General features: G+C 43.2%; 3 protein-coding genes and 1 long non-coding RNA gene across 17 annotated transcripts; all 4 read left to right on the top strand.

Moving 5' to 3' along the window:
• On the top strand, nucleotides 1658-3076 carry LOC8078884. The gene has a single exon (XM_002454521.2). The coding sequence runs from the start codon at nucleotides 2053-2055 to the stop codon at nucleotides 2674-2676; it is 624 nt and encodes a 207-aa protein (XP_002454566.1). The 5' UTR covers nucleotides 1658-2052; the 3' UTR covers nucleotides 2677-3076.
• LOC110434931 lies at nucleotides 6381-10697 on the top strand. 14 transcript variants are annotated; one of them, XR_002452518.1, is made up of 10 exons: nucleotides 6381-6723; nucleotides 6831-6931; nucleotides 7037-7129; nucleotides 7707-7867; nucleotides 8228-8290; nucleotides 9272-9562; nucleotides 9736-9820; nucleotides 9947-10018; nucleotides 10102-10187; nucleotides 10333-10697. It is a non-coding gene; the product is annotated as an uncharacterized LOC110434931 (long non-coding RNA). The 14 variants fall into 14 exon arrangements; XR_002452512.1 differs by having other exon boundaries at nucleotides 7017-7124; nucleotides 9733-9820; XR_002452516.1 differs by having other exon boundaries at nucleotides 6382-6713; nucleotides 6831-6927; nucleotides 9733-9820.
• Nucleotides 12583-15997, top strand: LOC8075168. The gene is made up of 5 exons (XM_021458732.1): nucleotides 12583-12886; nucleotides 12993-13080; nucleotides 13345-13537; nucleotides 15328-15399; nucleotides 15495-15997. Exons 1-5 carry the CDS (start codon nucleotides 12633-12635, stop codon nucleotides 15674-15676), a joined length of 789 nt encoding a protein of 262 aa, XP_021314407.1. The 5' UTR covers nucleotides 12583-12632; the 3' UTR covers nucleotides 15677-15997.
• Nucleotides 16056-20596, top strand: LOC110434535 (cysteine-rich repeat secretory protein 15-like). Its single transcript, XM_021458731.1, has 3 exons — nucleotides 16056-17295; nucleotides 20119-20220; nucleotides 20322-20596. Exons 1-3 carry the CDS (start codon nucleotides 16524-16526, stop codon nucleotides 20330-20332), a joined length of 885 nt encoding a protein of 294 aa, XP_021314406.1. The 5' UTR covers nucleotides 16056-16523; the 3' UTR covers nucleotides 20333-20596.

Raw genomic sequence — 20847 nt, 5'->3', positions numbered from 1 at the left:
AGACCGCATATAAGATATAGAAAAGTTGTTGCGGAGTATAAAGATATCAAAAATGATTTTTACTCAAATGACTCTCCACATAATGATACAGAGAGTAGATTTTAGAAATGCTCTTTGTAAGACCTCTCCAAGAGTTTCTAACAATTTTTTTTCCAAAATCATAGAGTTTTCCAACTAGCTAGCCAAAAAGTATTGGGAGGAATGAACGAGACTATTTCCAACAATTTACAATAATTTACTCCTAAAACATATGAGACGAATTTACATCAAAAAGAAATCCTATACAATTTATAAATTATCCTAACCATTTTTATATATTTTTCTTTCTTGAAGATATGCATCAAAAACTCTCTCGTACTCTTTATTTTTTCCCACGCACTTCCACCCTAGATTGACAGACTGATACTCCCTCCATAACGGTAAAGAAACTCGTTTTGGACAAGATTTGGGTCAAATAATGAGAATATAAATTGTGAATAACTTTTAAGTTGACGAGTTTGAAAATGTGAAAACCATATGAATTTGTCTTGAAAAATACTTTCATAAAATATACATATACCATTTTTGATAAATAATTTTATAAAAATAAGAAGGCAAAGTTAGGCTTTAGAGACTGTGTCGTTGTCCTAAACGACTTTCTTTACGGCTATGGAGGAATTACGTGCGTGGAAGACGCACGAATATTTGCACGCGCTCGATGATTTTTTTCGAGTGCCAAAAGACTAGGAGGTGAGATGAGAACTCTTGACGGTAGATTTTTTTTTCTATTCTTATAAAAAAATACTAGATCAGAAGGCTTTGTTGGGAATTGTTGGAGATACTCTAAGATTCTTTCTAAACTCATTATCTATATTATGATTTGGAGAACTATTTGTGTAAAAGTCTCCTTCTTTATCTTTTTCACTCTTCAATTGTTTTTTTTTATATCTTGTGTGCACTTTGTGAATCATTATCATTGTCTTTTTTTTTTGCTATATTTGAATAAAAAAATAAAAAAGCTATTGAAAAGTTTTTTTTATCAAAACCTCTATTCCTAACAATTAGGAAGGATATAGAGTCTCTTGAAGTTGCTCTAAATGAAGCCCATACTCTATCCTAGATTTCTCGCTATCCACAGGAAGATAGTGAGAATGGCTTCTCTAGAGTATGCACAAGATATAAAAAGTTATTAAAAAAGTGAAAAAATTATAGAAAATATTTTTTATATAAATAGCTATTCACGAGATGACGATCAGATATGATTTAAAGAATGAGTTTTAGCAGAGATGCTCTAAGAACGTACAGCGGCAGACTAGTTCCATGCACAGTTGGGAAATGTCAAGTCAAAGAAAAAGAAGAAACGACCGACGTTTTTGTTTAGTATGCATGAGAAATTTGGCAAATGTTCATTGGACCACGTTAGCATTGATTGTTCCACTTATAAAAAAACCGGAAATGAAGAATCCTTGAGAGATTTGAGTCATATACCCCGGGCCCCTGGCGACGAAAAAAAATAAAGCTTAGCCAACCAAATGTGGTTGAGCCGTCCCGCATAGTACGGTGCTGGGTGCACCGTGTACCACACCGTCCAAAACCACCAACCGGCAACGGGGCGGGACCGACGAGAGCCCGGAGGGTCGCCACCTCAAGCGAATCTCGCCATGTTCCACACAAAAACCGCGCTGGAATCACGGCCAAAACGATCAAAATCCCCCCACTCGCTCTCGCCCGGACTCCCCCACCCCACACGGGGCCGAAGGCGCGGAGTCCGCTCGCACCCCCACACGCACAGGAGCGCTGATGAGTCCTGCGCTTGCCGCCCGCCCGCGTCGCGCCCCACCCGCCATTCCGCCGCGCACATCGCAGCGCCTATAAGACAACCCGCGCTGTCGCGCTCCCTTTGCCACCAGCCACTAAGGACGACGTCGCAGCTTCCACGCCTCCTTGCGGGTTTTTTATCCATCCAAGCACAGCGAGAAAGCGGAGACGACCACCACCTTTGCGCGAGTTGCGCTCGATCTCGTTCTAGCTAGCTAGCTCCAACAGGCAACAGCAGTCGTCAGTCTCAGTGGTATGCTGACGAGGCGGCACGGAGGGTTCCGGCTCGGCCGGAAGCTGCTCAGCGCCTGGCGATGGGCGCTCTGCCACCGCCGGCGCCGCCGCGGCCGCGGGTACCTCCGCCTGCAGCAGCCGTGGCAACAAGGAGGACGAGGCAGCAGCAAATCCCCGTCGACATCCCCGCTGCCGGATGAAGCAGCGGTGCGCGCCAAGCAGCAGCTCGTGGTGCAGCAGCAGCAGCAGCGCGATGAGTCTGGTGGCTCGCCGCGGATGCTGACGTGGGGGCGGTCGCTGGCGCGGCGGATGAGGCTCCTGCGGCGGCGTGCGGGAGGGGGGAAGGACCACCACCGCCACCGGCTGCTGGAGGACAACGCCGCGGCGGAGGCCACGACGCCCAAGGGGCAGGTGGCCGTGTACGTGGGCGGCGCCGAGCCCGGCGGGGAGTCGATGCGGTACGTGGTCCCCGTGGTGTACTTCAACCACCCGCTGTTCGGGGAGCTGCTGCGCGAGGCCGAGGAGGAGTTCGGCTTCCAGCACCCCGGCGGGATCACCATCCCGTGCGCCGCCTCGCGCTTCGAGCGCGCAGCCGCCGTGGCCGCCGGGAAGAAGCAGGTGCCTGCTGGTGCTGGATGGTGGTAGCAGCACGTGGCCACACGGTGGCCGGTGTACATACACACATGCATGCCTCTCAGGCTCTCACCCTCAGCTTCAGCCTCAGGCAGGAGGATCCCGATTCCCATGGGGACAGATCCTTCTTCTTTTTTTTTTTCTCTCTCTCTCTCTTCCTCATTAGTTTGACTTTTTTTTGTGCCCCCCGTTTCCTTGTGTGGATTGAGCATGTGCATGGGATGCGAGGAGGATGCATAGTTGTAGTTTGAGAAATGAACAAGGCTGTTTAATTTTAGGGTCAGCAAAGACATGTTCCGATTCTGATTCCCCCAACTTGCAAGTCCATGTTAGAAAGCATCAAATATGTACGTCAGGTGTGTTCTGATTCTCTTTGCAACTAACCCATCGATCCAGCTCTATTTTTTTTAAAGATACTACTTATGTTGAAGTAGTGATGCTACTTTGCGCTAAAAAAGGAAACACCGGAAACGGAGCAATTGAGCGTATGGAATAATCTCGTTGTTACTACTTGTTCAAACTGAAGTTGTCCCTCAGTGTGTTCTGTTCTAACGGTTAGAGTCTCCGCGTCGCGCGCTAGCTCCGCCGCGGACTGCCGCAGCCGGTCCTCCGCGTCGCGCGCCAGCTCCGCGCAGTCCATCGCCCCGCTGCTGCTGTCGGCGCCGTGGATGTAGGCGGAGCAGTTGCGCGCGCGGTCGGCGCCCACCACCAGCGCCGCTCGCGCCAGCCGCCGCGCAGGGGACCAGCGTGGTCTTGCACACCCGTGGGTACTCCGTCGACCGGCACGACCGCCGCACGAAGTTCTCCGCGACGCTCGGGGCCGCCGCCGTGGTGAAAGAGGAATCCATCGACGCGGCGGTCGCGACGACGAGGAGGACCAGGAGGCCGGTGAGCGTGGAGGAGAGCGGCGGTGGCGGAGGAGCGACGGGATGTGAGACCGAGTAGGGGCGGTGAGGAGGGCAGTGAGAAGACACACGAAGAAGGTCGAGCCTAGCTCGGCTCCACAAGAAACACCAACTTGGTGATTCAATCTAGATCTGGCTAGGGGGGCACTTTTGGCTTCCTAGAGTCTGGCTAAATAGGCTGGCCAGCCGACCAAACAATCAAATGTTGGCCCAGCTAAATCAAAAACCAGCCCAGGAGACCCAACCAAACACACCCCTAGAGACCCTGGTACTCTACTTCCTCCAAAGCTTGCTATATTCTTGTGCAGACTGCTCTACAAGGTACGCATTTCATTAAGAAGAATAAGAGTTGTTAAAGTATAAAGCTAGCAAAAATCTAAGGATTAACGCGCCCAACAAATAGTGTCTAAAACACAAGCAGGAATAGAAAGCAAGGCCTTGTTTAGATCTAATTTTTTTTAGATTTTGACATTATAGTATTTTTATTTTTATTTGATAAACATTGTCAAAATATAGAGTAAATAGGTTTAAAAAATTCGTCTCGCGATTTATAGGCAAACTGTACAATTAATTTTTATTTTTATCTATATTTAATGCTTCATGTATGTGCTACAAGATTGAATGTGATGAAAAATCTTTGGTTTTTGAGTAAACTAAACAAGACCCTGACACAAAGCGACACACTCCTGCAGTACACGCGATTGAATTGAAATGATACTGATCCGCGTATCATGCATCGAACTCCAACTCCAAGACCAAAGAGGCCATCATGCTGCAAATCAACTAACTAATCAAGCACGCTGGTGTCCAGTTCGCATGTACACATCAGGATATCAGGTCCTTTTTATTGCGCTCGCGTTTGCGCGGCTGGCTAGTTCCCATCGACGCTGACATGGCTGCGCATGCACTCGTTGCGCGTGCACTGTTCCCCCCGGATGGTGGCTACGCGAGCTCCGCAACGACGTTACACAACCGGTGAAGGCTGTTTAGTGTTTACGCGGCTACTACTACTGTGTGGTGTTGTGAGATACTCTCTCCATCCCTAAATTGTAGGAGTAAGTCATTTCAAGAATCTTGAAGAATTAAAATATCTTAAATTTAACTAAATTTATATAATAGGATAATAACATTTATGATATCAACTAAGTATTATTAGGTTTTTTATTAATTATATTTTTATAGTATATTTATTTGATGCCATAAACTTTTGTAAATTTTTCTATAATTTTGGTCAAATTTAAGATGCTTTGACTCACTAAGATTCTTAAAATAGTTTACAATTTGAGATGAAGGTAGTAGTATGAAATCATTGAATGGGGGTTCTTCCTTGTCAAAATCTCCTAGTACTACTTGGACACAATCACCCAGGCCTTGTTTAGTTGCCAAAACGAAAAAATTTCGGCCACTGTAGCACTTTCGTTTGTTTATGGCAATTAATATTCAATTATGGACTAACTAGACTCAAAAGATTCATCTAATGATTTATAGGCAAACTATATAATTAGTTTTTGTTTTTGATTATATTTAATGCTTCATACATGTGCCGTAAGATTCGATGTGACGAAGAATCTTGAAAAGTTTTTGATTTTTGGGATGAACTAAACAAGACCCCAAGCAAAGAGATGCCGAGCTAGTGGACGGAGCACACAAAATGCTTGTTTTCCTTGAGAGCAGCGGTAGGTACATTCTGCCTGCCTGCCTGGGTCGTGGTACTTGTGTACTTTGGCCTGTTGGAACGATTACCGTGAAAGGCACGGGAAAGCGAATGAGCGCGACTACGGGCACGGGGCACCAGGCGGGCAAAAAGATTCTTCTTTCAGGGCTCTGATGAAACTCTGTCCACAGCTACAACAAGTGCCCAGCTGATTTGCCAGCGTGCATGGTAGATTGAGATTTGTAACCTACGTACTATGGAGGAGGAGTAACACAGGGCACGGTCCCCCGAACGACCAAGTGAAGAGGCATTAGGACATACTAGCTAGGAGTAGGCCTACCGTCATTTTCGCTTAATTTCCTTTCCATTTCTTCAAGAACTGGTGGAGCCAAGTCTATTCTGTTCACACCTGCAAAGCAACAAGCCATACATACTCAGATTGGCCTCGAAGCAGACGCAGCAACGAAGCTGCTTGACGTTATATGTCGACATGTATGTCGGCTACACTACATAACATTCAGAGTAGCGATTCATATGGTGTACTTGTACCGAACGGCTGCGGACAAATGGCTTGAGAGGCCTCGTGGAAATTTTAGGTTATGAAACGACTGAACGGGACTTCCACACAGAATGAACGTAGATTCATCAGGGAACGCAGTTGTATAGCTAGGGCTTGTTTGGTACAATTTGTAAGTTAAGTTTTTATCTGGCCGCAGTTCTCTCCACAGGGCCCCTTTTACTAAAACGTAGGAGTAATAATTTAGATCAGCTTATCCCGGTCACGTTTTCTTCCATCTCTGAAGCTGTACCAAACTGGACTCATACGTGATTAATGAGAAGAAGATTAAAGTTGCCAACTACGAGTAGACGGCGGAATTCTGCGGGTTGCTCCTTCCTTGACAGACGGTTATACAATTTTAGAACGGGAATCTGATGCGTGTACCAAATGAAGCTAGAGAGAGAGAGAGAGAGAGAGAGAGCAGGTGACCAGGCCCAATTCACCCCTTTAATTCGGAACGCGCCCGGCCACGTCATTGAAAAAGCTTTAGGCCATCAGATCTCCATCTCACGGCTGTAGTTGACTCCACCGGTAGTTTACTGTGTAGTGCACGTGTTAGCCTTCCAGTCCTCCCCAGCAAAATATCTCCTCCAACCGAAGCCGAGAAGCCTTTCGTCATTCTCTGAGGAAAAAAACGCTTCTCTTCTTCTTCGACGTTAGCCCCTCCGCTCCGCTCGCCGCCACCTCGGAGCGCTGCGCCACGCCGGGCCACCCCACCCTCCCCTTCCTTTCCCTCTCCCTCTCTTACACCGCGCAGCCGCACCGTGCAGGCCCGAGCGCGGTTGGTTTCCACCGCGGCGACGCACTGGACGCCCACCGGCATGGGCGGCGCGACGCACAGGCACGGCCACCGGCGTTCCCTCCCCCACTCCCGCCTGCACTTCGTCTCTCTCCTGACGACCGCAGCCACGTGCGCTCCGAGGAACCCTAGGTGCCTGCAGGTCGTCCTCATCTCCTCCGTTCATGGTCATCCTGCTGGGCACAAACTGAGATTTGTCCCTCCTCGATCTCCATCTGCTATTTGATTTGTGATCCTTTCTTCTCTCAGATCCGACTGGTGGAGGATGCCTAGGGACTTCAGAGATCCAACAATGAGCTCTAGAAAAAATAAAATATCTAAGGATGAATAAGATGACGTGCTGCCTGTAGGTTGTCCTCGTCCCCTTATTTTGCAGTGTCCCATTTTGGGCTGAAGATGATTTATTTGATTTGATAAGTGCTTAAACTTTTGCAGTGTCTCATTTTTGGCTGCAGATGGTTCAAGATGTTGTTGGTGCTTTGTAGCAAAAGCTCAACTTCACGTCAAGCGCAGGAGCAAATCGATATCGCACAATCTGTCCATGTAAGGTAACTGCATATGCCATAGCTTCTATGCAGATTTGTTAGCTTCTCATCATAGCATTGTTGCAAGTTTAGATGGTGATTATGCAATATCAGATGTGCAGATCAGTGCCTATCCGTTCATCCAATGGTGTGCTCTGTTTTTCCTGGTTTCAAAATCCTAAACATAGATTGAATTCTAGCTTCATCTTATATATGTTAATGCATATTTATTTTGTCTGACTTCAAAATCCCCACTACAACTAGATTGTGTGTTCCATGATCTACTCTTGGAATTTAAATTGTTCCTATTATAAATTTAGTAGTCAACGTGCGGTTTAGTCCCAACTTGAATATGTAATTCCCTGTAGCTAATGTGCTCCTTAGTCCAATGTGATTGCCTTATTCATGATGTCAAATCTGAGTTTCCTCTCAGATTAGACATGAATGTAGGAGAACATATATCATATGCTTGCTGAGCGATGTTCTCGCTACTAATTAGGTTGTCGTTTTATTGCCTCTCTAGCTAACTACACATGCTCCTTTTCTGCATTGAGGATTGACCCTGTGTTTCTTGCTTGGTTTCTGTGGTACACTCTCGCAGTTCATGGGCACGGCGATGACGAAGACTGTGTGCAGATACTGTGTACCGGCAGATACTTACTCCTGCATTGAGCATGGTTGCCATTTTGTTCCGCATGGCGATGAGGAAGACTGTGTGCAGATACTGTGTACCGGCAGATACTCACTCCTGCATTGAGCATGGTTGCCATTTTGTTCCTTTCTTTCTCAGATTTCTTCTACCATTGTGCTATTTTTCTATATATATAGAACCTTGGTTTTCCAGTTTGATACAGTTTCAACCTATAATTTATATCATGTTGAAGGAACTTGCTTCATTTTTGTGAATTTATACTATGTTGCTCTTTTTTCTTGAATTATTTACTGAGTGGTAAGTATCAAGTTTTTAGCTAAGTTGTTTTGGTTAATGCTTGCTTAGGTTTCTTAGAATGACTACCTTGTGCGTGAATTTTGGATTGAGAAACACCACATTCCATAAGTGAATTTTTGAAAGAGCATTTTGAGATAACATCATCATTTCAGTTATTTATTATCCCCTTGCAGGTCTTGGTTCCTGAGCTACCCATAAAAGGAGAGCGGTTCAACTAATTTCAGAGATAGCATTTGGTCTGTTTTTTACTCCTATGCTTGCATATTTGCACTTAGAAATTTTTGAAATCCTACTATACAGAGCTAACACTCTTCAATTTTCCATTCTCAATTAGCACTGCCTTGGTTGGTCAGCCTTTGGGTGATATCATGAACTAGCTAGGTTTTTTGATGTAGTGCTCGATAAGTCCTTTATGACGTATGTAACTTCCAGTAAAATGATGCAATGGCTAATAAGTCCTTTATATGGTCCCAGTTAAATGAACAATTGTTACCTATCCATAATTTGTTTTAGATTTAATTTACCCTGATTGTTCTATAAAGAAAAAAAGAATAAGACTTATGTACCCAATGCAGCAGTTACTGCAAAATAACATTCCTCTTTTCTTCTTTTTATTGTCTCTCTATAGCTAATAGCCTGAAAGCAACCATCCCTATGATCTATCATTAATATTTTTGCCCTGCCAGTGATTGATCCTTGGTGGGAGCTCAAAAATAATTAGTCCTTTTTATGACCTGTATGTTTTGCTCCAATTAAATTGAAATGCATGGTCACTAAGGACATGACTTTTGGAGGACAACACCTGAGTTAATGTTTCCATAGTGCTGCTAGCACATGTATGTGTTAACATCTTTTAATTATGTATAGTGGCCATTTAGGCAATCTCAGTGAATAGCCTAGGCCTAGAGATCATGTTTCATGAATGCATCTTTATGTTGCTCTCCCTTCTCTCGTCCCTCTTCCCCTCTTTCTGAATTTCCTAGAACAAGGTAAAGTAGCATATTTTTAGAATTTATTTATAAGTTAGACTGAAACAATATAAAACTACCAGCAAAGATACCTTAATCTTGATTTGGGGAAGATTACCTATACCTTGGTGTGTTACATTTCTTATGTTATTGTAATGCCTTCAGCTAGCCAAATATAAATATAGCAGCAAACATATCTTTAATTGTTATCACACATGTCTAAAAAAATTGTGTGAACTCAAATTGCAGATACCTTCCGGTACATCACCACCAGGAGCAACTCAGGGCGAGCACGAGCTGCCATACTTACAAACTACTAACATCATCAACACTGTTGCATCCATTTGTGTTTCTATTATCCAGAGTTTTTTTGGCTTACAATCACGATTACACATCAGTGACTCACATAAATTAAGTCATCACTAAAACTCATTGTTGTCTCTTTCTATTGTTAGACACCTCCACCTGGATCGGTTCTTCAAAAAAACCTCCACCTGGATCCAACCCTGAGGAAACACCTACGAAACAGATGGTGGCCATGTAAATAAATCCATATACATTTTATTAATAACTCTCTTTTTTAAAAAAGTTTTATTTTTTCTCCCCCCTGTCCTAGCCCACACCACATCAAAAGAGTCTTCCACGTCTCACCAGCTCCACCTTTTTCTGCTACTTTATACTGCTAACAAGTTTTTTTTTGGTTATTTCAGCAGTCCTGCTACAACAACTGGATCCTCAACTTTGGCCCATAACAATGTTCCTAAACATTTGTTCGGGGACACTTCACTTGGGAATCAGGTGTTCAACAATTTCCCTCACATCTGCATGTGTCATCAGCAATATATCCACAGTGATCCATATGGCTCTTCTTTCAGTTTATCTTGCATATGCCTCATGCCTTCACATTTATTCCATCATGTGCAGGATGACAAGAGCTGTGGAGAGGAAGGCCATAACAGCACCGAGAGCAATGGCAGAAAACAAAAAACAAATGTGGTACGCTCATCAACATAACTGCATCATATGAACACTCAATCTACCTGCCTCCAATGAAATATCGTGTGCTTTGTAAAATGCAGTGACATACGTGAAGCCCCTAGGACCAGTGATTCAAAGCAAACACATAGAAACAAGACCCCAAAGAGAGCCTAGAGATACATTGCAGGTTCACCCTGTTACACTGTGTTTAGATTCTAACCAACCTTATCAATGCCAAGTACTAGGATGCATCCTTATAGCTCGTTCTATTTTTGCTGGACACCAACTACAGAAAATCAGCGTGTAACACTTTGCCAAAATCTGCATTTCAGATCTACCTAGGATGAACGACAAGCCAAAAGTGTCTTCTACATGGTGATCCAGCCTTTTGTCGACCAGCGACCAGCATAGACTACACATTCGTTGCGTCGTAGCTATGTGTTATCAAGCAGATTTTAAATAGTTGTGGACTGTATTTCTGCACCTCTAGATGAATACCATGCTTTGTTGTGTGGCCTGTGTTCACACCCGTGTACTGCTCTAGAATATTGAACCACCACCTCATAAAGATGTCATATCCTTTCAAGGCTGCATATGTTATACCATTGGGTAAACACACACGTGTATGACATGTGCATTGTATATGAATAAATCTTACTATGGTCCTTAACCCTCGCGCGAGGGCGCGCGTTTTTCACTAGTGCCTACTATGCTGGTACGAGTACGTGGATTCGTGAACACATTACAGTGGCCAGTAGGACAGGAATGACAGAAGAGTGACTGGTTCTGGTAGTAATAGGTAATACCCATGTATCGACTCTGTAACGTACTCCGTACTATTGTAAAAAAACGTAATCCGTATGAGTTTGATGCTAAATTCCTTAAGACCTCTCTTTTTTACATGCTAAGGAATGCCCTTAGCAGCAGAGGAATTGGAAATCAAAATCAAAGCCAGAGCCGTTACAAAAGTCCAGCCCAACCCAGTGTCTTTGCCTACGATCACCAATCCTGTTCGGCCCAGATACAAGTGTCCCAACCTACTAGGCTCCTGAAGAATCATTTTTTAGTGTATAGGTACGTACTTCCTCCGTATAGAATAACGACACAATCTAGCTTATAAAATTAATTTCCATCTATATGGATGGTCGAAAGCAGAGTTTAGGTGTGTTTTGGGCATCTATTTTACTACAAATTGCTCCTAAAGTCCGAGATAGAATCGAACTTAACTTAGGTTGAACCCTGACTTGGCTTGGACGACCTAGCTGACCTCTTAAGGTTGTGGCTAAGAGGGAGAACGTTCAAAAGCTTCCTTTGGGTGTTCTCCATCTCCTTGGGGTATGATCCAACTTGGACCAGGATCCCAAGAGTAAATAATAAGCTGATGATGTTAACGTAGCTCCCAACAGAAATAACAATAACATGTCTTAATGATTTTGAGGCCTTGTTGACATGATATTGAAGTCAAACTAGATCCATTTGAAAGGTTATCAAATAAGTTTTTCATCAAGTATGCATGGACCTCAAATCACTTTGGACAAAGGAAGTTATAGCCTTCGAATGAAGTGTTGTCGAGCCACTAGCAAATTGAAAATTCAACATTGATGACTTTGCACTTTGAGAAACATTCATACCTATAAGTAAATAATGATATGTACATGTGGAACCAAGTGAATTATACCAAAAATCATTATGCAAATATATGAATGAGTACATCTTATAATCTAGTAATATACAAAAGTGTTATGTCCTTATCACTCGAGGTGATCCCTGTCGCCACCGTGCCGGCTAAAGCTAAGAGAGGGGTGTTGTCTTGTCTTATCTAATGGTGGCGATTCAGCCCTAAATGTCCATGCTAGGCCGGCAGGCACAAACTCCATGGCACTCACGTCCGCCCGGTAATGCAACATTCGCATATCCTTCTCTCCAGCATCGTCTACCTCCCTCCTCTTCCTCTACCACCGCTGATGCCGCCGAGACAAGCAAGGTGCGATCTTGATGCCGGATTCAGCTCCCCTCGCGCTCTGCTCCCTAAAGCCACCGCCTTTGTTTTGATATGTGGTTTTGTGTGATCACAAGTTACTTGTGATCTTTTCTTTACGAGACGATTGGTTTTTTGACTGGTTACTGACTTATTATTGTGGGGGTTTTTATTGGGTCATTAGGCTGTGCATTGTCGCTCTACTCTCCATGACTAGTAGTTTGACAAACTTTCAACCTATTCGCTTGAGCTTATCAGCCAAATCTGCCAGCCAGTCATCAATATTTTTTCTCTCACAACAAATTAGCCAACAATACTTTCTGTCATGGATTAAAATATTACTTTAACGTTGATATTTAATTTTACAGTATTGTTATCTTATCGTGCCATTTATATGTTTTTATTAAAAAAATTTAATTGTACACACTACCTAGTAAATTATAAATAGATAAAAACTTGGTTTTTTTCTGGCGATAGAACTGTGGAACTAGAAATCTATTTTTTTGGCGATACAACTGTAAAATCAGAAATCTAAACATTTTCTTTGTGTAAATTATAAAGTTATCTGTTGGTAGTGTGAGCCCATCGACATACTTATAAGCCCACAAGAATTACTACAGTTCATATCCAAAATGGTTTCTAACCATCCCGTCCATGGAGATCGAAATGAGCTCTGCCGCCGCCGCCGCAGCAGCAGCAGTGGAGGAGCAAACTCGTCATCTACTCGGAGTTGGACCAGCGATTGGTTCGACGGAGGCGGCCGCATCGGCGACGCGCCGCCCTTCCCGTCGTGACTGCTGCGGGTGGCTGCCGCTGCACTGGTTCGCCCGCGACCGCGACCGCGCCCGCGCAGTCTGTAAGCCGATGACCGCCGAAGAGTTCAGGAGGCATCGGGAGAATAGGCAGAAGTAAGTCTATGCAGATCCCATTTCACATCGCCCCCATTCGCCTTATCCTTCCTTCTAGTGCTAATTGCCTTCAATTTCACCTTGACCATGTTGTACTGTATGCTAGGGTTCTTGAGCAGGGCCATTTCGAGCGCTTAGCCGCCAATCGCAAGGTTGTTCTGGAATGTCTTCGCCACTACAACTCTCAGCACCCGGTTCGTTGGTTCCCTCCCCTCCTCATCTGTGCTGTTGCTATGAAATATGCATGCTTCTTCCTTGCCCACATAGCTTTCCCTGCCGTGCCCATCATCATCTGCAGGGATAGGGGCTAGGGCCGACCACTCCCACACATTAGAAACAAACACCACACCACTGTTGGTTTTGTCAAAATCTTAGATGTTTAATTTCACCTCGCAATTGCTCTCTGTTGTTCATTATCAATCTCTCTTGTTGTATGCATTCATTGTTTGATTCATCAGCACGATGAGTATGAACCTGCTCCTGGTGAGGTGACCACACTCGTCAGGAAGCACGACATGGGATTCTTGACTCATGGCAACTTTGTGGCTCGCCGCAAGCGCTGCTCCTTTCTTCCTGCTTCAAGGACTCTCTTCTTTTTTGAGATCAAACGCACCAGTGACTTCAATGGAGTTGTCACATGCGTCCCCTTAGGTACTTATCATGAATCCTACCTATTTTAATGCATCTGTAACTGATTGAACAGTGGACGTGTTTGTGGCAGAAGATCCTTCTCTTTTGTTAGTGCCGAATATATATGTCACTTCAAAATATAAAAGTTTATTAAATGATGGAATGCCGCTACATAAAGAGCTCCATTGAATTAGGGATGGAAGTCCCACATGTTTTGTGTGGGTCAACCCAAAACTTTCTAAAATGAAATAGAATAACATGCCACCTAAATAATTCAGGAGTACAAGTGAACTAAGCGATATGACCCACAAAATGCCATTGCATACCCACTTGCATACTTACGCTCAATGCTTGAGATCCATTGTAGCATTTAGTGTGTTACTCCCTCCGTTCCAAATTGACGTTTTGGCTTTTCTAACTTAGGCCTTGTTTAGTTCACCCCAAAAACCAAAAACTTTTCAAGATTTCCTGTCACATCGAATCTTGCGGCATATGCATTAAGTATTAAATATAGACAAAAACAAAAACTAATTGCACAGTTTGTCTGTAAAGCACGAGATGAATCTTTTGAGCCTAGTTAGTCCATGATTGGACAATGTTTGTCAAATAAAAATGAAATGCTACAGTACCGAAATCCAAATTTTTTTGAACTAAACAAGGCCTTAGATATACACTATGTCTAGATACATAGTAGCAATGTATCTAGAAAAGCCCAAAGGTCTTATAATTTGGAAAAGATGGAGTACTTCATCAACAATTTCTCTTGACGCTAGCTGTTAAAGCCATTTTAGGTTGGATTTTGACCATGTAAAATTCGAGGAATCCTTGATTCTTACAGTTTTATCAAGGCACATAGTCATTGCTAAGTCTTAGCAATTCTTTTACCTTGCTATCGTTTGGTATATATGTCCTTATTTATCCTGTGACGATTAATTTAAGAGATTGCATTATGATCGCATTCTCACAATGGAAATATTTGTTGCACTTCTTTTTATTTCCTTGTGCATCAATAACTTTTCAAGAATTAAATTCTGTACCTGCAGAACAGCTTTATCTTTTCCCCTCCTGGTGCACTACATATGTTTACGTTTACTTCTCTCTCTCTCTCTCTGGAACAGTCTTAATCATGGCAACTTGAATTATTTTTTGGAAGCTTATTTAATAGCCTCATTTTGTTCTATGTATTCAATTACTGTACTCTTGTTCTTCATATTCCCTAGATTAACCCTTCACCTGTAGCACCTTGTACAGGAACAATGACCTGGATATTTTGAAGCAGCAAATTTTAAGATAAATAAATTTTATGTCTGAATGCTCTATCCATGATCCAAACTTCTACCCTTTGTGCTGGAAAATTTTAAATTTCATTATTGCCCCAGCCAACCTAGAATTCATATCTTAGCCTCATCTTCTCCATCTCTAAGGCTTCCAGATGCATTCCCAATACTGATTAATCTTTCAAACATCAGTTGCTGTGTTTTACTCTCGTTCTTGTTGTGCATTGAATATTTCAGCAGTTTAACAGCTAAAGGAATGATCAACTTTATAAATAGTGGATGGTCCCTGTTTAACTGCTTCCTGTAAATTTTATCTTGATATTCCCCTGATCATGCATGTCCTTTGCATAGTCAGTATTTTGAGTAAATTCTAGCATGAACTACTCTGATTGTGATTCCAGTCATTACATTTTGTGAACCTGATTTCTCCTATGATAAATTTATTGGAGAATAAACCTGATTATTGTGTTCTCTACTGCACCGCATTTGTGTGAAACTGATTTTTGTTTTTGTTGTTTTGGCTTTTGTTTTCAGATGAACCAGTTACAGAAGCATATAGTGTCCTGGGTTTTCCTATTTGGTGGGGTAGTCGTCGTGATGGAAGATGTATTTCTCTGTCTCTATCTGTGTCTCTGTATCTCTCTTGTAGTCCTGTTCCCTCACACTAACTCAATATGTTATTTCTGCCGTTTGTTTTTCAGCGGATTGCATTTGCAAGACCTGTTATCGTCGTTTTGATGCTGCACACAAGCCACCAGCATGTGAGCACGACAAGGCAGAGAGGATCTGTGAGATATGCCATCATCGCTCCCCTGTGCTGCATCCATTCCCTGGAGAATTTGAATATGGCTATCGCGAATACCTTCACCGCTGTAACAAATGAGCACTGACCTTCCATCTTCTGCCTTAACCACAGTCCATTGACATCACATTCCAACACTCACAGCTCACGTAGTCATGTCGATGGCACGTCGCTCCCGGATGTGGCACTCGCAAGCATCGGGACGCGGCCGACATCATCCACTGTGCTACTACACGCTACCGCGACGTGAACCCGGCACATTGCCACATCCCTGAACATAAACTATTTCACCTTTTAACTCGTGCTCATACAACTTTGCACCATCGAAAGCTTGAGGGGCTATTTAGTTAGTTAAAGTTTAACAAGTATTATAACTTTTTTTATTTAACAATTATTGTTTAATTATGGGTTAATTAAATTTAAAAGATTCGTCTCGTAAATTACTTTCTAGTTGTATTTTTTGTTTTAGTTATGTTTTTTGTTTTATAAATAATCTATATTTAATACTCCGTGCATATGTCCAAACATTCAAAACATATCCATCTCGTCGAAACGGCAGCAACTGTTGCTGGCTCATGCCGAAGTTGCCATTGCTATTGCTAATTTGCTACACCACGCAACGCACGCGCCCAATGCCAAGCATGGTCGCCCACGGCCCACCCCCAAAAGGAATTGTTTTTGGTCGTGATGCCACAATCTGATGCGGGCAGCACCAGCACAGCACCAACCGTCCGTAGATCGAAATGAAGCATGCAAATAAGCTTCCAGAGAGCTAAAGTCAAGCCCGTATAAGCCACACGCACATACGTTTGGTCTTCGCAGCAACCGAGACCGAATCACAAAATCCCTGGCCAGTTTGGATGTCCTAGCTAGTAGCCTATTACTGTTGTCCAAGCTCAAACAGTTTCAAGCCTTCAAGGCTTCAACTATGCACCTCATCATCATCAGCTGCCTCGCGGCCGTATTCTTCCTCCACGTCGACGCCGCGCCGGGCACGTTCGTCTACACAGGGTGCTCGCCGTCGAGGTACGCGCCCAACACGGCCTTCGAGAGCAACCTCAACTCCCTCCTGGCATCCATGGCCTCCACCGCGTCCACCGGCGCCACCTACAGCAGCTTCACCTCCGGCGCCGGCCCGGAGTCCGAGTCCGCCGCGGTCGACGGCGCTGCGTCGGCCGCCTACGGCCTGTACCAGTGCCGCGGCGACCTGCGCCCGGGCGAGTGCGAGGCGTGCGTGCGCGACACGGTGTTGCGGCTCGGCGCGGCGGTGTGCGCCGGCGCGACCGCGGCGTCGCTGCAGTCGGACGGGTGCTACGTGCGGTACGGCGCCGCCCGGCGCAACCTCGTCGGCCGCGCCGACGACACCTCCGTGGCGTACCACCGGTGCAGCGCCGGCACGAGCGGGGACGCCTGGTTCCTCAGGTCCCGCGACGCCGTCCTGTCGGAGCTGCAGCAGGGCGTGGACGCCACCGCCACGGCCTCGTCGGGCGGCGGGTACAAGGTGAGCGCCTCGGGCCCCGTGCGGGGCGTCGCGCAGTGCCTCCTCGGCGGCGTCGCGGCGGCCGACTGCACCGCGTGCCTGGCGCAGGCGGTGGCGCAGGTCCACGGCACGTGTGGCGCCGCGCTCGCCGCCGACGTGTACCTGGTGCAGTGCTCCGTGAGGTACTGGACCAACGCCAAGTACGTCCGACCGTCGCAAGGTACGTGGTTGCAGTTGCAGATGCAATGAGCACACTCTCACGCCCTAAATCAGCATCAGCGCATTCCTATTATATCTATAAGCTGATGAAAATGACAAGGTTTGGCTATTTAAACGTTCTTTTATCCTTTTGCACTATATAAGTATTTTTGTAGTCTCTCATGATTAATATGTTTTGATGCGCACGAACTCGAATCTGTAGGACTAAAAGAAAAAACACCTTTTGTTACCGAAAGTCCAGATCTTAAAAGCAGAAAGAGCGGAGGGGTCCTACAGGGTGCCATAATCGCTGGGTTGCAACCAGTGTGAGTGTGACTACTGGTGAGTGGGGGCGATATGGAACTGGGAATAGATTCCGGACTGGTAAACTTCCATTCCATTCCAAAGCTGATAAAGAGGACAGAAAGAATATATACCCCCGGCATAAACTTTGCGGCCTTTTGGATCGATGTTTACATAAAACACACCGTCACTACCCAGCTTAGCTTATTACTCTAATTGGTTACCAGTATTAGTCTGCATATAGCCTTATGCTGCCAGTTTGACCATGTTTGGTTCGTAGCAGATGCTCTTATGCAGACTTACACAGTGTTCAAAGCAGCCCAATGCATCATTAGTTTTTTTTTTGACAACAAATGCATCATTAGTTAGTACACAGATTTTACATAAGCCTTGAGCTTATCAGCTAAGATCAGCCAATATAAAATAATATTTTTCTCTCACGATAAATCAGCAACAACATCAATATTAGCCAAGAAAAACACATTCTCTATTGATAGTATAAACATGAGACCTCTACTAAAACATATAAGGTAACATAGGCACATTTAGGGGTATTTCCCAATATTTCTGAGAATACCTAACTATTTTGGTATATTTTTACGTATATATATATATATATATATATATATATATATATATATATATATATATATATATATATATATATATAATATGCTATAATCTATAGTATTTTCCCATATTTAAGCTCAAAACATGTAAAAGAACTGGTATTTTAATTAGAAGTCTAGATTCTAGAAAGTAAATATTGGTTTAAAGTTACTGATTTGCAGTGTTATTAGCTATATTTTAAGCCTAATAAATTCGAATTTTTTCTGTGACATGGAAATGAGAATAGCTAAGTTTTAAATCCTAGCTCTGCCATGTAAACAAACACACACGGTTTTATCATATGCGACTTATGTAAGAAAAACAACCAACCATGAAGGCGCTATTCTACACCTTAGGTGTAGAATATTATTTTATACCGCAAGTTAAAATTGAGCAGAAAAAATACTGAGCAGTACTAAACAACGTTCAGTATCATCCAGTCGTACACCTAGGATCACGAAAATACTGAACAATACTGAAACACGAGTACTGAACAATACATTCTCAGTATAACTATATATATATATATAGTTTTTTTTGAGAGAAAAATACTGCTGAATGACTACCAGATTCGATAGATAAGCTCAAGCAAATAGGCTCATGTCTCGTGGTGATCCTCCATATGTTGATCCAACATTTTAGGTGATTTGTTCATTCTCTTAGTGTAGTGGCAAACCTTAGTTCATCGATGAAATACTTCCTCCGTCTCAAAAAATATAAATCTTGTTTCTCAAAGAATCAATTCTTTGTATTTCAAAAAAGGAACCAATTCTTTGTAAACCTAACATTTGAGTCATTGAAAGAGAGATTTACTTTTTTGGACAGAGGAAATACTAGAATAAAGTTACATTTATTATACTATATTCCCTTTGTCTTGAAATATTCTGGATCTAGAGTTTAAAATTTGTATCGAAGTATAAGGGGTTCTAGGTAGATAAACACTCAAAAGACAATATTCACATGCATACCTACCATCAAAAAGTCTATTAGGAATCTAAATATGGTATTCAGGGAGGGTTATATATTTTAAGACGTTTCTAGTATTTCATTTGGGTGATCTTCTCTTAAAATTTGTATCGAAGTATAAGGGGTTCTAGGTAGATAAACACTCAAAAGACAATTTATTTTTTAGGCTCAAATATATTTTTTGTGGCTTAAAAACCTTATCTTGTGCTTATATTGGTTTTTTGAACTAAGAAGGATGGCGTGGCTTAAAAAACACTTTCAGGGCCACTTTTAACTGTGAGAGGGGTAATTTGTCTGATTTCAAAAGTTAGAGGACAGTTTATGAATTCATGGAAATTTTTTAGACTCAGTGATATGTTCAGAGATTAAATGGACTTTCACTCTAAAAATATAGGAGGGTGGCAAATACTATTGGGAAAGACGATGGGCGGCAAGCAATTAGTCGGCGAGTGCCATCAGTACATCGAGCTGCCTAAACAAGAGACAATGCCCACGTCTAAACTATAAATAAAATAAAATAAAATGAATCATGTAAATGCTCTGAATGTACATTTAGCTCTAGACATAGAATTTACTAGAGTTATAAATAGCTAGTTTCAAGGAATCCGAGAATTTCAGGGAGCAAGAACTCTGCCACCGTATACAGACGTGCGCTAGTCCAGTTTTCTTTCGAGTTGATGTCATACTCTAGCTATTACTCAATCCATTCCAAATTGTAAGTCGTTTGACTTTTTTAATATCAAGTTTGACCACTCGTCTTATTCAAAGTTTTGTACAAAATATCATTTTTTTTATTGTGTATTGGTTTATTAATAAAAGTTCTTCAAGAATGACTTAAAATTTGACTATATTTGCATAAAAATTTTGAATAAGACGAGTGGTCAAATTTGGAGTAAAAAAAGTCAAACGACTTACAATTTGGGATGGAGGGAGTATTTTATAAATTCTGTGCATTGCTTGCTGTCAGGTAACCCGGAGGATGACGCTGGGAGGACCGTGGCAATAGCAATCGGTATCTCGGCCGGGGTAGCAGCACTCGTGGTGTTCATTTCTTTCCTCAGAAAAGCATGTGAGCTCCACTCTGGTTCAGTTATCTCTCTTGTGTTTTTTTACCCTGCTTTTTCTCGAGTAAAAAGACGGAAGGAGCCAACCTGGAGTATCTGATCGCAGGCTCAAGCTAGCTACCCTACAAGGCAGAGACGCTGCGTGAAAGCACGGTCGTCACCGTCGATCTCGTACCGCTACCGTCACGTTCATTTTGCCGGGGACAAGAGATTGATTCACTACCTGCTTCTGCTCTTTATAAAGCTGCCCGAACAGCAGTGTCATGTACGTTTCTGTTCAGCTGTTGGATATGGCTTGATTATGAACTACTCCTACTACACAGGGTTGCCTTGCAAGTTGCAAGCAACATTCGTCTAATAGTTGGGCCGTGTTTAGTTCCTCGATGAAAAAATTTCACGACACTGTAGCACTTTCGTTTGTTTGTGTTAATTATTGTCCAATCATGGACTAACTAGGCTCAAAAGATTCGTCTCTTAAATTCTGACTAAACTGTGCAATTAGTTTTTATTTTTATCTATATTTAATACTTTATGTATATATCTAAAGATTTGATGTGACAGAGAATTTTGAAAATTTTTAAGATTTTAGGTGGAAGTAAACAAGGCCCTTGCTCTGGGCTTTTGCCCTGGCG

Source organism: Sorghum bicolor, chromosome 4 (genome assembly GCF_000003195.3).
Source record: "Sorghum bicolor cultivar BTx623 chromosome 4, Sorghum_bicolor_NCBIv3, whole genome shotgun sequence".
NCBI lineage: Eukaryota > Viridiplantae > Streptophyta > Magnoliopsida > Poales > Poaceae > Sorghum > Sorghum bicolor.
This window is presented reverse-complemented; position numbering and strand designations above follow the sequence as displayed.

Bases quoted from the DNA above. Each gene is read 5' to 3' on its own strand.
- LOC8078884 (XM_002454521.2), top strand. From the start codon at position 2,053: ATGCTGACGAGGCGGCACGGAGGGTTCCGGCTCGGCCGGAAGCTGCTC.
- LOC8075168 (XM_021458732.1), top strand. From the start codon at position 12,633: ATGGAGATCGAAATGAGCTCTGCCGCCGCCGCCGCAGCAGCAGCAGTG. The intron at 12,887-12,992 runs GTAAGTCTATGC...ACTGTATGCTAG, and splicing joins CATCGGGAGAATAGGCAGAA to GGTTCTTGAGCAGGGCCATT. The intron at 15,400-15,494 runs GTATTTCTCTGT...TTTGTTTTTCAG, and splicing joins TAGTCGTCGTGATGGAAGAT to CGGATTGCATTTGCAAGACC.
- LOC110434535 (XM_021458731.1), top strand. From the start codon at position 16,524: ATGCACCTCATCATCATCAGCTGCCTCGCGGCCGTATTCTTCCTCCAC. The intron at 17,296-20,118 runs GTACGTGGTTGC...GCTTGCTGTCAG, and splicing joins GTACGTCCGACCGTCGCAAG to GTAACCCGGAGGATGACGCT.